The sequence below is a fragment of the Podarcis melisellensis genome (assembly GCF_964234715.1).
Source record: "Podarcis melisellensis genome assembly, chromosome: 17".
NCBI classification, from domain to species: Eukaryota; Metazoa; Chordata; class Lepidosauria; order Squamata; family Lacertidae; genus Podarcis; species Podarcis melisellensis.
The window spans coordinates 30576052-30595682 of NC_138534.1; the positions used below are offsets into that span (position 1 = coordinate 30576052).

A 19631-nucleotide genomic window follows, 5' to 3' on the forward strand; every position below is an offset into this window, starting at 1 on the left:
ATTTACTTGCACTTTCAATGCATTTTCTGAAGTCCCAATTTGTTGCAAATGGGCACAAACGATAATACAATAGAACCACATATTACACGTGTTCACCTCATGCAAATTCAACCATACGTGCTCGGCCAGAAAAAAAGGGGTGAGCGATCAGGAAAAAAAAGCACAGGAAATCCCACCTGCCCTTCCACTCATCAAACAGCCTCAGAATAAGTGTGGTCCCCTCACTGAGCATGGTTAGTGATTAAAGAACAGTGCAACATTGCCCCGAAACGCAAGCCACGTATCTGTATTGGTGTGCAGCTGAAGAGCCAGCAATAGGTTTCAACACTGGAGGAAAAACTTGCTGTGCTGGACTTACTGAGAGATGGCATGTCGATCTGCGTTGGTTCCGCAACTACTTTGTCCTGGAGGTTAAGTGGTACCTTATGGAGAAAGAACTTGACCATTGCTGTTTGTAGACAATGCTCCTGGTCATTCCACTTTGCATATACAGTTGTACCTTGGTTTACTAACTCATTCTGTTCCGGAAGTCTGTTCTTAAACCGAAACCGTTCTTAAACTGAGGCACGCTTTCCCTAATAAGGCCTCCCGCCACCGGTGTCCTTACACTGTTCGGATTCTGTTCTTAGACCAAGGTAAAGTTCACAAACCGGGACACTCCTTCCAGTTTTGCAGAGTTCGTAAACCGGACTGTTCTTAAACTGAGATATCACTGTTGTCATGTTGAAGTTGTCTTTCTCTCCCCTGCCCCCCATATCACCTCCATCATACAACCTGATGACCAAGGTTTTATTTGCTGTTTCAAGGCAACTTACATAGGCTTACATCCTCATGGGCCCATAACATTAGGGATGCTGATCCCAGTCTTAATGTGATTGAGTGTTGGAAGTCCTTTAACATTACCAATTGCATCACATATATTAAGCAGGCTATAGATGCAATCAAGCCTGAATCAGTCGATGCATGGTGGCGAAACCTATGGAAAGAATGTGTGAACGATTTTAAGGAATTCCCTACTATTGACAATGAAGTGGAATGAATTGTTCAGATGGCTAGGCAAGGGATTGGTGATGGCTTCACTGATACCCTTGAGGAAGAAATTGAAGAATTAATTGACAAAGAGTAACATTGACTAATGAAGTGTTAGAGGAGCTGATAAAATTATGAACAAAAGAAGATGAGGGTGATGAACAGGGTGAGCCAGCAAGTTGGAATCTACATAAATTAGTTGAAGTGAAATGCTTGAATAATTTAACTGACTATGATCCCTCTATGGAATAAAGGCTCAAAATCACACATGCTGTTACAGACCCTTTGAGACCATACCGAAAGTGTTTATTTTATTTAATATTACATTTATATTCCATCTGTCCCCCAAAGAACGTACGGTGGCATACAGACTTCTCCTCTGCCCCATTTTATCCTCATAACGAACCTGTGAGGTAGGTTAGGTTGAGTCTATGACTGTCCCAAGATAATCTACAGAGCTTTATGCCAGCTTGAACCCTTGTCTCCCAGGTCCTAGTCCAACCCTTTAGCTGCTTCACTCTTCCACAGTGTGAATATATATGTGAGGACCCACTACACTACTTTTACCTGTAAACAAGAAAATGGATTAAGAGAAGGATTCACAAGTGTAAATATGTCTCCGACTCTGAGTTTGAAATTCTAGTGGATTTCGAGACATAAATATATATGTTTTTTTGGAGGGGAAGGGGTCTCTTTGGTTTAAAAAACCCATACAATTACCCACAGCCAGGGCAGAAAACTGATCAAGAGTAACAGTGTGAGAGGGGAAATTAGCAAACAGGGAGGAGTAGCCAATGTCACAGAAGACAGAATTGGGATTCAGTGTGACCTTAACAGATTGGAGAGGTTCTACACTTAGGCAGGAAGAACCAACTGCACAAATATAAGATGAGAGACACCTGGATTGCCAGTAGTACATATGTGAAAAGGATCTAGGGGTCTTAGTAGACCACAAGCTTTGCCTGAATCCACAGTGTGATGCAGCAGCAAAACAAGCTAATGCTGTTTTAGGCTGCATTATCAAGAAGTTTAGAGTCCAGATCAAAGGAAGTCGTAGCACTAAACTATTCTGCCTTGGTCAGACCACACCTGGATTACCGTGTCCAGTTCTGGGCACCACAATTTAAGCAGGATATTGACAAGATGGAACATGTGCAGATGAGGGTGACCAAGATGATCAACCAAGCCTTACCGAGGAATGGTTGAGGGAGTTGGGTATGTTTAGCCTGGATAAGAGGAGACTGAGAGGAGATAGGATAGCAATTTTCAAATATCTCAAGGATTTGTCACATGGAAGATGGTGCATGCTTTTTTTTCTCGTGCTCTGGAGGCTAGGACATGAACCAATGGATTCAAGCTACCAGAAAAAGGAGATTCCTGCTAAACACCAGGAAGAGCTGTTCAATAGTGGAACAGACTCCCAAAAGAGGTGGCAAGACTCTCTTTCCTTGGAGGTTTTTAAGCAGAAGTTAGATGGCCATCGGCCACGCCTAATTTAGCTGGCATCCCTGCATTGCAGGGGGTTGAACTAGATGACCCTCAGGGTCCCCCCCTTCCAACCATTCTCTGATTCCAAGCCGAGCCTCCCGAGTTTACTCGGAAACAAACCCTACTGTCTTCAAACGATGCCTTCCTGACATGTGAATTAACGTGGTAGCCCAGTGCGTGCTACTGGGACCCCCAAAGCTGCAAGGGCAGCGTTTGGAGTTTGGAGCGGAGTCTTAGTAAAAAAAAACAACCCAAAATTTCTGCACATCTATGGGGAGGGCTGTGGGGCCTGGTCTTCCGAGGCTGAAGCCCTATTTTATTTTCTTCTTCAAACGAACGGTTGTTGTAGCCGCCCAGAGAGGGAAAGCGCGTTTTGTGAGGGAAAAGAAGGCGGTTTTGTGAGGGGAAAGGACTGAGAGCCGAGAGCGGGGCTGAGGTGCGTGAGGGGAAGGCGAGATCCTCCTCCCCTCAGCCGCCCGGCCGGCTCTTTCCTCCCTCTCTGGCCCGCTGTGTTATTTCCTCTTCCTCTCGGCGGGCGGGAGGAGAGACAGAGAGAAGGGGAGGTAGGCTGGGCAGGCCGGGCTAGGAGGAGGAGGAAGAGGCAGCGGCGGCGCTGTTACCGCCGAGCGTGGTGGTAGGACGACGACGACGACGGACGACGTGGGGAGGGGAATAGACCAGGGAGACCGACGAGACCCGCTGCTGTCGTCGTCGGGCGGGAGGGCGGCGCTAGGAGCTGGCGGGGCCCTGAGCGAGCTTACAGAGTCACCGTGTCACGGCGGCGGCACCCGCCCGCCCGCCCGCCTGCTTGCTGCCTCCCGGGAAGGCGGGGAGGGAGGAACTGCAGCCGCCGCCGCCGCCGCCACCATCCCGGAGAGGCCTCACCATCACTACTACTACGAGCGCCGCCGCCGGAGTCGATTCGCCTCCCTCCGCCCGCCCGCGCCGAAGCGAGCCGCCTCCTGCACACGGAGGGGGTGACTTGGGAGAGGCTAGGCCCAGCCTCGAGCCTCGCCCGGGCCCAGGCTGCGGAGCCGGTGCCGGACAGCCAAGACCGGGGGTGGGTGGGTGGGTGGGGAGGGAAGTGGGGGGGGAAGGGAACTGGAGCCCGGGACGGGCCTGGGCTGGGCCGGGCCGGGCCGCTGCCGCCGCCTTCTCCTCTGAACTAGGATGTCCCGACATGAAGGTGAGTGAGTGCGGGGCCGCCGCTGCCGCTGGCCGGGCCTGGGCGACGGGGGATGGGGAGAAGGAAAGGGAGCCAAGGAGAGAGCGAGAGGTGGATCATCATGGCGCCGCCGACGCTGCACTAGGAGGGGTGGCGGTAGTTCGTAAGTCGGCAGCCGAGCCGGGCCTCGGGTAGCAGCCGCAGCCGGCGGTGGCGGGAGAAGGGCGGGCCGGAGCTGCTTTGCATTGTCATGGGGCCTGTGTCCGTTACGGCTCCCTTTTCGTCCCGGACCAGGAGGTGGCCTGAACTGCGGCCTAAAAAAAAAAAACCGAGGCCCAGGCGGTTGTGGGCGCCTCAGAGCCTGGCCTGGCTTTGGCCCCGCCCTAAGGGGGGGAATATAGTAGTTATGGGGCGAATGAATGCCGCCCCGTTTCCCGGGACGATCTGCGCCTTTATGGCGGGCGTGATTTGATACGGAGGGGAAGAGTGGATGTGAGCGAGCCAGGCCCAGCTGGCAGGGCAGGGAAGCCCATGGCTTGGCGGGGTTGGGGGGAGAATAGGGAGGCTGGGTTTTAGGGGCAGGCTTGCATTGCCGGACAGAGTTGGGGGTGGTTGTGGGGCACGTGGGAATGGCGTACATAAGGCTTCAGGGCTAACGGCAAGTGAGCGCTCGGGACTGGAGCCGGAGAGGGAAGCTCCATTTCGGTGTCTAGGCTTGGTGAACCAAGAGGAAGGGAGAATGGCAGGTAGGGGTGGCTATGCGCAAGGAGAGGATGTTGGGAAAGAAGTGGGGGCAACGCAGAGGGAGGACAAATGTAGTTTGGCACTGTATTGCCGAAGGAAAATGGATGCATGCTCGTCAAAGTTATGGGTGGGGTGGACGATGATTAAATGGTGGAGGAAACCTGGCAGCAGTACCAGTGGGGATATATGCCTGGCAAGGAGGGTAATATGTGGGTACCAGAAGCCTGAAAAGTGCACAGAGGGCACTTCGTATGTGTGTTAATCTGGTAAGAGAAATGTGCACACAGAGTTGTGCCGAAGTGAAGTGTGGACATGTGAGGAAGTGAGTTTTGAAGAGGAAATTGAAATTGGGAACACTTCAGAGTTGGTGTGACTTGCAGCATATGCTTCAGGGAATTCTTATTTTGGATGGCAGAGAAAGGCTTGTGATGGGTGGTAGCCATGAAGAACAGCAAATAATGTAAAGCTGATAATGTTCCCTAAGGGAGAGTGAATATATAGGGCTGGATTGTTGATGTAGATAAGGGCTTGGATGATATTCTAAGGTGGTTGAATATACATTTTCATACTTTTTTGCTGTAAAGTTGATTGTAATCTGAGTAGCTGTTGAGAAACTAGTAAATTGCAATTCTATCTAATCTGATAGGTCTCCCCTAGTCTAGGGCAAGTAAGAATTATTTATTATTTACCACATTTACATTCTGCCTTTTTCTCCAAGTTGCTCAGTGTGGTTCTCCCCCTCTTCATTTAATCCCCCCATTGCCCTATGAGGTAGGCTAGTCTGAGAGGCTGTGGCTGGCCCAAGGTCAGCCACTGGGAATTTGAACTCTGGTCTCGCAGGTCCTAATTTGACCCTAACCAATGCACCATAGTGGCCAACCATTCAAGTATATATCTATTCAAGCGTCTTTGTGGCATATATGTGCATATGGGCTGATAAATTCACAATAGCTATTTACAATATGACACCTTAAAAAATAAGTGGCTAATGTGTGGTCCTCCTGATGTTGCTCTACAAGGACCTCCATCTTCCTTGATCGTTTACACTTCTGGTGGCGCTTATGGGAATGGTAGTTCACCAAGTTCTGGAGGGCCGCACATTAGCCAGAGCTAACTTGAAACTTTCTTTCTTGGGTATAATTGTATGCTGCCTTCCTCCTTTTGTTTACTCACATTTTGCAGCACCATAGAAGACAACACAGACAATAGTTCACTTTGCTCTTGATATTCTTTTTTTGTTGATGTGGAAGTAAATGGATGATCAATAATCAACAGTGAGAGGAACTGAAAATTTGAAAAGGTTTGTGGGTAATAGGAAGAATTATGCGAGACTAATGGACCATATTTTGTTTTGTTTTCATTTTTCTGGTGATTTTAATTAGCAGTAAGATGACATACAGAAGTTATATATAGTAAAACTTTTAAACAAGCAAGTACGAATTTAACAGCCAATGGATATGGAACATTGTCATGGAGGCAGATACGTATATATTAATGATACTGAGGAATAAGTAATCCATGACAACAAAAAACTTTTGTATTTAAATGTTAAATGTTGCTGAAAGTGTTAACTTCGATTACGTGAAAAATAATCTTCCATTTTTTCCTAATGGTTGGTGTCTTTTTGATAGTTGGAACTCCATTAGCTAATTCCATTAGCAAATTCCAGCTATCAAAGGGCACGACGAACCCAACAGTAAAAGATGGAAGATAGTTTTTCAGTGTTATGTAAAGTTCAGTCTTCCATATTTACTATTGGTTAGTGCCTTTTGACAGTTGAAATTCCATTAGCTAATGGAATTTGCTGCCAGATGTGTCAATGAACACAGCTTAAATAACTTTACCAGGGGATTTGATGAATTCATGGAGAGGTATGCCTATCATGGAACCTCCCTGTTCATAGACAGTAAGCCACTGAATACCATTTGCTAGGGGCCAAATGATATGGGAGTGTTGTTCCCTTTGTGCTCTGCTTGTTGGCTTCCTGCAGGCCTCTGATTGAATACTGTTGGGGACAGACTGCTGGACTAGATGAATCCTTGGTCTGATCCAGCAGAGCTGTTGCTTTTAAATTAGTGAATAGTAAGTTATTTTACTGTTGTCCTTTTGAGGCTGAATGGTTCTTAAAAGGGCTGCAATCCAGTTGTGTGCAGGCTTCAAGTGTAGCAGTGGAATAAAGCTCCATTGTAGCTGTGCTAATTAAAATTATAACGGAGAGATGCCAAGTACGTCTGAGGTTTATATGTATCCTGTAGATGCCAGCTCTTCAAAGTGTGAGAGCTTTCTACTATAAATGACTGTAATAATAGCTGATTTCAAAGTATTTGCTTAATTGTAGGATCTTGGAGATTCTGCAGCCACACAATCAACTTGGTGCATGTGCACATGTCCTTGTAATTTGTGAACTTTTGCCGTTTTACAGCCTGATCATGTGCATTTTTACTTGGAAGCCCCAGTTCAATGTTCATAGGACTGCAGCCTTAAAGTCAGTTTTAGTTCCTGCAATGAGAGTTCAATGATGAAGAGAGATAATAATTTTTTTTTTAATGTTCATCAACCCAAACTCAGACGCTCTAAAAAAATCTGAAAGAAGTGTGATAATCTGGAGTGTTGTTTTGCAAATTATGGATATTATTCTTAGCTGCATCTTGTTTTAGTGTTTGCTATGTTAGTACTTTGGTTGTTGTTTTTGTTGTGGCCAGTCCATAAGAGATATAAAATATGATGCAAACATGGCTACAATGCTTGTTTTGGCACCTTCTGAGTTCCCTGACCATTTTGTCCACTAATAAATCTACATCAGCTGTGAAATTACCTGAGTAACTCTTGTTTCAGTGAGTAATGTTGATTTTCTCACAAGTAGTTATCTGGACATGCAGTTTGAGTCTTAGCAGGAAGCAAGTAAGAAGACAAATGGAAATACAGTAGAAAGTTTTTGTGCATCAGACAGCTGTTTGAGAGAACTGTGTGTTAATGATCTGAGAAGCCTTGGGTTACCAGGGTCCTGTTGTTCAGGAGTAGGTTGGGGTATATTAACTGGCGGCAAAGACTTGGGAACCAAAGCTAGAGTTCCAGGAAGTCAGCCTACTTAACTTGTAGCTGATCTGATATTGGATGTGGCCTCAGTGCCTACTAGAGCATGCTGTCAGTTTATGTAGTGTGGCTGCTCAGATCCCTGCTGGTAGCTTAGTAAAGGAAAGCTTTGATTCTGCAACTAGTTATTGGCTTTCAGTGAAACTGCTTGCTGAACAGTTGTGTTTGATATATTTTCAGTGCTCAGACCATATTTTTTGTTGCTCCCTCTTTGGGTTATGGCAGCTGAGCAATCTTGATCCTGGCTGTAGGTTTGTGGGAACATTTGTTGGGGGAAAGTATATTTCTGAAAGGCAAATTCTCCTGTTTTATGATAGTTCTGAACTGCCCCATGACATTGTCATTGTTTTTGAAGAAATTGTTTTATTCATCCTTCAGTGCAGATGCATTGTAGTAGGGATGGCTTGGACTTAGCTTGATTCCACACTTATTTTGGCATTCTTTGCCTGGTACCCGGTTTTGGCACTTAGGATGCACAGCTCCAGAAACAACTACATAACAAGTTTGAAACAATGTCTGTAATAATGTGTGACATTGCAGGTTTGTGTATTGCTCCAAATATTGTACAAATTGGTCTCTGTAATGTATGGATGTTGAGAATTGCCAAAAGCCTATCTCATCCAGAATTCTTTTTACAACAGCAGTTAACCAGATGACTGTGGGACAAACAGGGCATCAAGCTAGCAGAGGTATACTGCCTTTGAATAGGAGGTTTGTTTTTAATTCTCATGGCTCATAATCAGTGAGATTCTTGATGCTCCATGAATTCTTCCAATTCTCTTTTAAAATCATTAAGTTAATGGAAACTACATCTTGAAGTAGTGGGTTCCTTTTGATTGTGCTGACCCTGTCCTAATAGAATGAAAAAGAGGAATAATTTGATTCAATTTATTCTGTGTACAATGCATAACATAGCCTGGATCCCCCGTCCCTGGCCCCTAGTGCGTAGGTACTCACAATTGTTGCAGGGGGTGGGAGACCTTGTAAGCACTCTGCTTGTCCTCTTGTACTCTGTAAAGCCACAGTGACATTTGACATCACAGTAGACAAACAATCTGTAACTAAAAAATGAAACAACAGAGGTGAGTGGTGGAAGTGAAGGCAGGAGTTAAGAGAGGAATAATGTTATTTCAGTTATACACAATTAGGTTGAGTTATGGAGGGGATCGTGAGTTGTGTCAAAGTCTTCACAGAAAAGCTTGGTTTTGAAGGAAAAGAGAGAGAGGACACCATGAAGTTTTTCTGGACGGCAGTTCCAGGGGAGAAAGTAATTTCAAGGAACAGGGGATCTTGGGACACCTGTGGGTAGTGGAGCTGGTGGAGCAAAGATCACAGGCAGTCATATATAGACATGTAAAAATCAGATAAAGGAGGTTAAGGCTATGGAGAGGTTTGCAGGTAAGGACAAGGAGCTTATACCTGAGACCGGAAACCAGTGTAGGAATACAAAGAGGGGAAATATGAGCTTATTATCCACGTGCCTAAGAAGGAGGAGGAATACTGATCAAGGAATGTTGATCAATTTCCTAGACTAAGCAGAGTGACGAGGGCTGCTAGTTGTATTAATGAATCCCACTTTTCTGTTAAAACAATAGAAGCAGTTTACAGTAGGAATATAAAAACACATTAAGGTAAAATGAAAATTCAGAAACACATAACAATATAATAGCAGCAATTAAAACTATCAAAAAGCGAGCTAAAAACTCCAAGAAATAACAGTTCATATATCGTACCAAACTGGGATTTTAAAGAAAGGCTTTACTAACTATCTGAAAGCAGGAGATAAGCATGGTAGATCTTCATCAGGAGGAAGTTTTCTAGACCTTTTACAATCTTGGTGCTACCATTGAGGAGGCTCTGTCTCAAGGACCCACCTATCTGATCTTATGTATGAGTAGCCCAGAGAGCATGACGTCCAATGTTTTTTTTTTTAATTGACATTTTTAGTAATCCAAAAGTGCAGTAGCAGGATTTTACATTGTACCATATACATAAAGGTAAAGGTACCCATGCCCGTACGGGCCAGTCTTGCCAGACTCTAGGGTTGTGCGCCCATCTCACTTAAGAGGCCGGGAGCCAGCGCTGTCCGGAGACACTTCTGGGTCACGTGGCCAGTGTGACAAGCTGCATCTGGCGAGCCAGCACCTCACACGGAACGCCGTTTACCTTCCCGCTGGTAAACGGTCCCTATTTATCTGCTTGCACCCGGGGGTGCTTCTGAACTGCTAGGTTGGCAGGCGCTGGGACTGAACGACGGGAGCACACCCAGCCGCGGGGATTCGACCATGCGATCGGCAAGTCCTAGGCGCTGAGGTTTTACCCACAGCGCCACCCGCGTCCCATATACATAACAACCAATAAATAATAAGAAATAGAATTAGTGACACCAATACATCCATGTTTCCTTAGCTGGCATGAATGTTGAATATTGAACACCTAAGTCTGAAGCAAAGGAAATAAAAGTTCCACCAGATGACATAAAAATGTTCTGGATCTTCTGTCCGTCCTGTAAATATGCAGTTTTGATATGCAGGTGTGTTTTTTGGGTGTTGTTGTCGTTTAGTCGTGTCCGACTCTTCCTGACCCCATGGACCAGAGCATGCCAGGCACTCCTGTCTTCCACTGCCTCCCACAGTTTGGTCAAACTCATGCTGGTAGCTTTGAGAACACTATCCAACCATCTCGTCCTCTGTCATCCCCTTCTCCTTGTGTCCTCCATCTTTCCCAACATCAGGGTCTTTTCCAGGGAGTCTTCTCTTCTCATGATGTGGCCAAAGTATTGGAGTCTTGGCTTCAGGATCTGTCCTTCCAGTGAGCACTCAGGGCTGATTTCCTTCAGAATGGATAGGTTTGATCTTCTTGCAGTCCATGGGACTCTCAAGAGTCTCCTCCAGCACCATAATTCAAAAGCATCAATTCTTCGGCGATCAGCCTTCTTTATGGTCCAGCTCTCACTTCCATCCATCACTACTGGGAAAACCATAGCTTTAACTATATGGACCTTTGTTGGCAAGGTGATATCTCTGCTTTTTAAGATGCTGTCTAGGTTTTTTGGGTAATCTGTCCTAATTTGTTTAGGGCTTTAAAGGTTAGTATAAGCCCTTTAAATTGAACCCAGAAACAAATGGGCAAAGAATACAGATAGAACAACTTTTTTTTTACTTTTTTTGTCTCGATCCCTGAAGATGCCAGCAGCATTTTCCATTAATTGAAATGTCTGTGTTTTCAAAAAGGCAGTCCCATGTAAAGAACTATTGCAATAGTTGAGTCTGGAAGTAACCAGGGCATGGGTAACTGGCACTAGGTTCATCTTCTCCAGAAAAGGCTGCAGCTGATGAACCAGTTAGAAATGATAAAAGGCACTGCCCATTGCCACCTTCATTATCAGAGAGGTAATGGATGAAGGAGTACCCACAAGCTGCATACCTTCTGCTTCAGGGGAGTATGTCTAAAATAGGTTAAATACCCTTATGAAGAAATACTGATGGACAAAATTTTTATTTTATCTGGATTACATGTGAAGCTAGGATTTCTTGGTACTGAAGTTGAATCTGTTTAAGTTATTCTGTTTGCTTAAAAAAATTCCAAATGATTTCGTGACACAATTACAAACTTTGACTATCAGTGCTGTTCACTCCAGCTTGCATTCTGTGCATTAACTGGCACTTGCCAAGTATATACATTGTTGTTGTTGGAGTGTTCACGGTTTACTTCCCTCCACTGTGAAAACTATTCATGTAGGACTATCCCATGCTTTTCAGCTTTGCTTAACTAGTTACTAGTTTGTAACACCCACCTCCTTATCCTATAACTGCTAAATTTCCTTAAGAGCATTTAGTAATGCTCAAAGTCTCTTTGAAAGCTCAAACACAAAATGTCAAGACTGTCTTTGTTCTTGACATCCTCAATGAATCTTAAGAGGCTGGTGAAGCAAAACTTCCCATTGCAGACTGCTGATTCCACCCCCTCCCCTAAAGCAAATGATTTTCCTTCTATATAAAGCCTTCATATCCTTAAGTTTACTTTTCACTAATTTATCTGATGGACATGTTATTTCCTGAAGACTTTTGTTTTGAAATTCTACACAATTGGCTACTACCCTATTGGCAAGGAGGCAGGCAGATTTTTAGAAATCAAGTGTTACCATATTTTAGTCCTTAAAATATTAAATTGGACTGATGACATTCCAACCCTAGTTACTTGTTGCTTTGAAATTGAAATTCGAAATTGTCAGTTCTAAAGCCTCATCCTTTCTCTCCTGTATCCTGTTTTAAGATTAAATGCTTGAAAATAATGGTTCACTTGTGACCATCTTTCTAGCATCTTATGTAGTAAATAAACATGGATGCAAATGACTTTGCTTCACCACAGTTTCCCTTTCATTAGTACTCCTTGCATATCTTCTTTACCTACTGATCTCACTGCCTCTTTGATGGGATTCTTGTTACTAATGTGTATTTTTATTTAAGTTCTGAACTTGATTTATTGTAGTTTTATAAGTTGAATATTTTTATCAAGCAGAGGCCCTTGGCTTTTGTTCTTTAGTTCGCATACAACATGGAATAATTTGTGGCCCCCAGGAAGAGAAACTAAATCTTCACATCCTTTGTTTTAAGACAGCCAGAGCACAATCTATTCATATATATATATATATGGCCAGGATGTGGGCATATTACAGATTGGAATATGCTGAATGTGTATGTCTTTACATTTTCCTGTTGGTGCAGTTTAGATTAGCAATTCAGCTATTAATGAATTCTATTTATCAGTAGCTAATGGGATGAACTGCACTTTGAACCATTTTACTTGCTAAATGCCTGCCTTGGAAGGCCTGTGCAACATCATGGTTGTACAAACGTAATGATCTGTGCAGAACAAGGACTTAATAAGACATTAATTTTTTTTTAGTCTTGTCTGCTGCTCCTAAAGACCTTGTACCCAAGGTAGAAGTGGACGCTGAGCGGGGTGAGATATATTCCTGATTCTCTGGTTCCTGCCATCTGTGATTTTTTGGAACATTGTCAGTTATTGGCCTTAAATGCACAAAATCATGGGTGGCTTATGAACGGAATTATAGAATAGGCCTGAGTCCTCTTTCATACTTATATTTATAACCCTTCCTGTCAGTACTGAATACATATTGAATAAATATTGAATAAATATTCCAAGATTTATTCTACAACTTTGTTTACAAAGTGTGTACCTTCTTACACTGAAAGCTTGAAAGTCTTGTAACTTCAGTGGTTGGAATTCAACATATGTACTGTACATGATGAATGAGGTCTACTCGTGCAAGAGGACTTCCTCCCCCTGTGTTTTTGAAACACCTTCAACTTTTACACAGGAAACTAATTCAAACTCCAGAAATATAGTTTCTGTGCAGCATTACTCTACACACTTCACAAAGCTTAGAATCTTAGAATTATAGAGTTTCAAGGTACCAAAAGGGTCATCTAGTCCCCTGCAATGAAAGAATATTTTGCTTTACGTGGAGCTCGAACTCATAACCCTGAGATTAAGAGTCTCTACCAACTGAGCTATTCTCTACCAACTGAGCTATCCTCTACCAGTCTCTACCAACTGAGCTATCCTGTTTTTAATCAAGGAGTAATTTGCACTGATATTTTCTGTGCTTAATATAGTTTGCATCTGCCATTTTTCCTTCTTTTAAAGAGACAAGATAGTATTATTTAGTAAGGCCAAGTGGGTTGAGCAAGTCCTGTGCTTACCTTATGCTGGGTCGAGATATATCACAGAATCATAGAGCTGGAAGAGACGACAAGGGTTGTCTAGTCCAACCCTCTGCAATGCAGGAATCTTTTTTGCCCAGCATGGGCTCAAACCCATGAGTCTCATGCTCTACCAACTGAGCTATCCTTCTCACATTCTGCTGCTGTGCTGGCAGAATGGCTGCCATATCCAATACAGGTCAAGCATATGTGAATAGGGCATATTCAGTAGAATGGTGGGCTCTCTCTGTGTATTTTGCCTGCAGCAGCCAAGAGGCCATCTACGTGGGACACTCATTCACCTTATTCAGGTGATGCCTTGCAGCAGCTGCTGCTACTGCTAATGGCTTTTCTCTCAGAGGGGTAAGAAGTATCTAACAGATGGCCTTAATGGAAAACTTGTACTACCAGAACATACAAGTGTAATGAAATGCAAGTGCACTACCAGAACATACAAATGCAATAGGGGGAAAAGCAACACCTGCCTGCATAATCTTTTGAAATACAGCCTACCAGAGACCCTTCTAACAGCCGATGAAATCACCATGATGAGCACACACTTCTGCACCATCATACATGCAACAGCCAAGATTACACCAGAACACCCCCGTCTCATCAGCCTCAGTGACACCACCAGCGGTTAGCCCACTATTGCCAGTCTCTAGACATCCTTAGATTGCCATAAGGGGTTCCAGTTCCTTAAAGCTTTTCATAAGCACATACACAAAGGAATGGAAGGAAGATACACACAACACTTGCATATATCTCTGGGCAGGCTTCTTCTGCAGAGCAAATACAGCATTCCTGCAGTGGGTCCAGGATCTACAAGAGAAGGAAGGATCCTTTTACGAAGCAGCCAAGGGGATGGGCCAGGAGTTGACAGCAAGGATACATACACAGTGACAGCCTTCAGTGACATTGTAGGAGTTAAAGTCCTATGAAGGAGAAGGGGATGGGGCTGGCCATGCTCACCTTTTGCATGCACGGAAAAGCTTAGTCATTTACAGTGGACCTTCTGGATACAAATTTAATTCATTCTGGTGTTCTGTGCGCACCCCGAAAAATATCCAGAGGCGCCGCTTCTGTGCATGCGTGTGATAGAGCGCTTCTTTCTGTGCATGCGCAGTAGGCAAAACCCTCAAAATTACTTCCAGGTTTGCCGCTTTCACAACCCGAACTTTACGTTACTCGAGAGTCTACTGTATTTAAATATTTGTAGGGCACTTTACAGGGATTAGTCCTTGCAAGGCAGCTCACAATATTAATTACATTCAAGTGTAATTAAATATTGAAACATCTAAAATTATTATAGAATTGGCAAGCAAACAGTATCAGCAAAAAAGGTATAAATATAAAAACAAAAACAAGCTATACAGAAAGTTTAGAAGACAACAATGAAGCAACAAAATGCTCTCTTCCCCTGTGATGCGGGGTGGAATATTTTCTGTTTCATAAGTACTATCAGTGAATGGATGCCAGTTGCAAATACAGCATTGGCTAAGCTTGAAAGTTTCAAAGTTTTTAGCTTTGTTTACTACAACATGAGGCCTGGAAGGTTGCATTTGGCCCATGGACCTGAGCTTTCCCATCGCTGCTCTATAGTGCATCAGAAGGATTTCCAATGCAAACTGAAGAATTAACCTAATTTGCTTAGGAGAACCCACACCATTGCTTCCTCCACTATCTCTTGAGATATTGGAATAATGACAGTTGTCCTATCTGGGGTAGTTGTAGGAGTTACTGGGGTCATGTACATGAAGCACTCAAAATTTGCTGTATAAAATCATATTTTTTTAAAAAAAACATTGTTATTGGTCTTCTTGCCAAATTGAATTTATTTTTAGCCTTGCACATCTTTGGGTAGTTCTCAGATCTTCTACTTCAGCTTCTTATTAGACTTCTGTGTAACATACCAATATGTTTCTTCTTGTTTAATTTTGAATCATTTTGCATTTGAAATCTTTTGCAGTTTGTGGAATTATTTTGGCCCTTTTTGTTGTAAGTGTGCCATGCTGTTTACACTTCATGCAGCTTGCAGACACTTCCAACTGCTGATGACGCATTGGGCAAAAGATTCCTGCATTGCAGGGGGTTGGACTAGATGACCCTTGTGGTCTCTTCCAACTCTGCAATTCTGTGGTTCAATGATGCTATGAATAGCAATGCACTACCAGCCCTCATTTGATTTTGTTTTAATTCAGATACTACACTGGATTTTATAGTTGTGTTGTCCAGCAACAGAATGTTGAATTTGACCACTGTTGTGCTTAATTATGGTCAATGCTACATTCCTTTATTCAGTTAACAGACACACAGAATCATTGGGTTGGAAGGGGACAAAAGGCCTCTGCACAGTCTTGTTTGGTATCATTTTCTTTGATTAAAAACTGACAAACAAGACATGCTCTTTAATCTCCTTTCCATCCTTTAGGTACAGTGGCTCCACATGATTTCTTTTCTTTTTATATATGAAACTGCAAGGTCTCTTGCTAGCTTCAAGGGATTATTTTATATTCTACGCAAGGATGAATTTTGCTTTGCCTTTAGCTCTTCTTTCTACTTACAACTCCTAGTATAGGCTTCTTATATCACACGGGTCCAGAGCAGACTTTACATTGATAGAAAGTTCACCCATAGTTGCATACATACATCATTTTATTTATATGCCGCCTTTCCATAGTTAAAACCAGTTCAAGGCAGCTTACAACATAAAAATTATATAATTGCAAACATAGCAAAAGTAGTTGTAAACAATAAATAAAATATCAAAAAGTACACAACCAAATTAAACAATTTCCATATAAATCGTGATAGGATCTAAAATAAAGGTACAAAAAATTAATATTAGTAGCAGCAGCAACTCCCCCCCCCCCCCGGAAAACCACCTAAACCAGGGGTCAGCAAGCTTTTTCAGCAGGGGGCTGGTCCACTGTCCCTCAGACCTTGGGGCCGGATTATATTTTGAAAAAAGAAATGAACAAAGTCCTATGCCCCACAAATAACCCAGAGATGCATTTTAAATGAAAGGACACATTCTACTCATGTAAAAATACGCTGATTCCTGGACTGTCCACGGGCCAGATTAAGAAGGCGATTGGGCCCCTGGGCCTTAGGTTGCCTACCCATGACCTAAACGGTACCCCAGTCCAAGCGTCTGTTCAGAAGCATTAGCCTTTGTAGCTGGAGTCATTGGCCTTGTCCTTCCAGGGCAGGTGGGAAAAGGCCTGCAAGGCAGGGAGCTGGTATTCCAGGACTCACAGCCAAGATGGTCTGATAGTTATGAGATCATTAGTGGGACATGAGGTTGCCTGTCCTCTATCTCCACTTATCCCCCACCAACATACTACAGTGGTGCAGATATTTACTATTGTTAAGGTTAATTAGAGTTCCCTCTTGTCAAGATGTCAGGATGTCAGACACCTGCTGATGAACATTAGCCACGGAAATATCAAATCTGGATTGAAGAGCATAGCCTCTTCTGCATCCTGCTTCATTTTGAACATTTTGTTCCTATTCATATTTTTATTTATTATTTGACTAATAATATAGCTTCTTACCTGATCTTTCCTCCCTCTCAAAATACAGCTCTTCAGCAGTTCAGAATTGTCACGTTTGGACCAGTTGTCTTGCGTGTCAGGAACTGCAGTTCTTGAGTGACAGTGATGTACTGGCCTGGGCGTTAGGCTTGCACCTGAAAGATCTTGGTCAAATCCCTAGTGAGCCACAAAGCATACTGATGACTTTGGCCAAGTCACTGTGTGTCAGTTGATTCTATCCCAGAGGGTTGTTAGGAGCAGTAAGGAGAGGGGACCCTACCCTGTCTTGAGCTCTTTGGCAGAAAGATAGGATAAAACTTTAATTCCGAAGAACAGAATTAAATTGGAAGAGCCACAGTTTTTGATCATCTTGTTGTCTGAAATCTCCTATACATTGTAGATGTGAAGAAGTATAATTATTTGTTAAAACTTACTCATTTTTCTAAACCTGTCAATTTGGTAGTTTATGATGGAGTAAATGGTGTCCAACCTATTTTTAAAATGTCTGATTTCAAGAGAGGATGGAGGCATATGGCGGAAGGGGTTTTTCTTTGAAAACAGATGAAAGAAAAGTCTAAGTGCAGGAACAGCTTATAACTTACAAAATCCACGCACTTTGCAGGCTCCTGGGCTAGACTGCTGTGTACTATTTTGGAGATTACAAAATCTGGATAGAGAGGATTTCAGGCATTCCCTAGGAGACTTGGTACAAAAAGTTTGATGGCCCACTCTGTGTACTAATATGAAAATACAGTGGCTTGTGTGGTTTATGATTATGGGAGCTGGTGAGAATACAATGAGCGTGTTTACAAACAGTGTGTGGGTGGTGTAATGCGGTGCTTGACGATTCGATGATTCGTAAGTCTAAATGCAGGATGAATAGGAATGGGTGTTTTGTCTTTAGGAAATGAGACTTGTGATCTGGTGCAAAGTATTCATAGGCATCAATTTTTGAAAAAGGTGTCATGTAGTCTCTTGAATTTATTCCAATACATTAAATTGACGAGGAGTTCAAACTATTTGAGGAAAAGGTACTAAATAAGGTAAAACAAGGAAGCATATGGCCTGTGTGCTGGATCTGCCCCCCCCCTCCACAGCTTTATCTCCAATTCCTGGCTTGATCTTTTAAGGGCAGCGCTTTATTGTTTCATCTCAGGAGATAACAGAGGTGGGAGATAAAGCCCCTGTCTGCTCTTTAAGTGTAATGGGCAGCATTTTCACTCACTCCAGCACTAGAAATGCTGCCTTTTAGTTTGCAGCTCCTTTAGCTGAGGTTCAGGAAAAGCAAAACTAAATGCTGCTGAAACCTTCTTCACAGTTGCATGGGAGGAGACAAGGGAGAGGGGAAGTGTGAGAGCTTGATACTTGCTTAGCCTTGTTCCAGCTTAAGCATAAGTGACATGCATGTGTGATTTATCAATATAAAGAAAAGAAGGAAAAAGGAGACAGTGATCAAGTAATTACCTGAAAACCAGTAAATTTCCTTCAATACTTTTATTTAAAGAATTGGAATTGAAAACTATTTTTATTGTGGATCTGAAGTTAAGCTTTCCCCATAATTGTATTTTCATGCTAGAAAAGGCTTAGCCTGTTGAATTTTACATTGATCCTGTGTCTCCCCCCCCCCCATGTCAACCATAAACTGAAGCCTAGGTGAACCTTTTAGAGACGGAGTGCCCAAACTTCAACCCCAAACTCACTTATTTATCTCAAAGTGCCAACACGGCAATTTAACCTGAATACTGAGGTTTTAGTGTAGAAAAAACAATTCCTACATTAACATCTTTTGTCTTAAAAGGAAAACACAATAACAGAGCTTTCAATGATACGAACAACTTTTGTTTAAAGGTAAAAGTTTGCATTTGGCATCCTTCTGAACAATTAATGTGATTTTTGTTGTTGTATGCATGTCGATAATTTGTCTAACCTTGCTGAACTCAAGGCGGCTTACTCCCAAGTAGAAACAACAGACTGGCCGGAGGCCCTGGCGCTTCAGAAGTCGACACCTGCTCAACTGCTCACCAGGGTTACCACCTGAGAGCAGAACAGGAAGGCGGGTCGGGCACAACTAAGCTTGATGGCGTAGAGGCGGAGCCAGCCCAGAGGCGACCCACAGGTTTGGTTGCGGTGGCAGATGGGCTTGATCGGTGACTTGAGTAGCAGTGGCACAGGCTTTGGATAGAGCAGCAGTTTCCCAGCATGAGCCCTCCTCCCCACACCCCAGCCCTGGTGCAGCCCCGAGTGTGAAAATGGTGCCCTAGCAGTGCTGGGACCGTGCTGGAAGCAGCCAGGAGCCTCCTGCAGTGCTGGAATGCCAGTTTCACCCCCCTAGCTATGGCCCTGCTGGGGTGACGGTGCGTGTGCCCACAGAGAGGGCTCTGAATGCCCCCTCTGGCACATGTACCATAGGTTCGCCACCACTGGCCTAGGCTGTCAAATATTGTTGGATTACAGTAGCTCTCATAAGCCTTAACCATTGACCAGCTCTTACAAGCTCCCTGGTGTCCATACAACTCACATATGAAACATAGCTCTGACTCCAGTCATTGGCCAAAAGCACTGTTACTAAAAACACTCAGAGGTCCTCTTAACACTAGGTAAATTTTAAATTGAAATACAGCCGAACCTCTGTTTACATAACCCTCGGGTTACGTAAACATTGGGATGCGTGCATGGCAAACCAGAAAGTATTTTACCAGGTTTCGCCACGCGTGCATGTGCAGAAGTGGTTCTCAGGTTGCGGAAACTTCGGGATCCACCTGGACCTCCGGAATGGATCCCGTCCGCAACCGGAGGTACCACTGTATTAACCTATTCTAGTATCTCCCCCCCCCCCCCGAGGAGTAA

The 19631-nt window shown here is 43.6% G+C and overlaps 1 protein-coding gene and 2 long non-coding RNA genes across 4 annotated transcripts in view; 1 reads left to right on the forward strand and 2 right to left on the reverse strand.

Annotated features, from left to right (window-relative positions):
- The window catches only part of LOC309360459, a 25364-nt gene extending 9161 nt beyond the window's left edge, over window positions 1-16203 (reverse strand). Inside the window, exon 1 of the long non-coding RNA XR_014164170.1 lies at window positions 16134-16203. This is a non-coding gene — a long non-coding RNA (uncharacterized lncRNA). The remainder of the gene's footprint in view (window positions 1-16133) is intronic.
- Window positions 3033-19631, forward strand: part of KCMF1 (potassium channel modulatory factor 1) — a 42589-nt gene continuing 25990 nt past the window's right edge. The window contains exon 1 of one of the 2 annotated variants that reach the window (XM_081894581.1): window positions 3033-3703. In XM_081894581.1, coding sequence (XP_081750707.1) covers window positions 3688-3703 — 16 coding nt within the window. In that variant the 5' untranslated portion in view covers window positions 3033-3687. Of the gene's footprint in view, window positions 3704-4406; window positions 4429-19631 lie in introns of those variants that run through there. The other variant, XM_081894582.1, reaches the window with a different exon arrangement.
- Window positions 8215-9508, reverse strand: LOC309360423. The gene is made up of 2 exons (XR_014164133.1): window positions 8477-9508; window positions 8215-8371 (listed from the first exon to the last, which is right to left on the reverse strand). It is a non-coding gene; the product is annotated as an uncharacterized lncRNA (long non-coding RNA).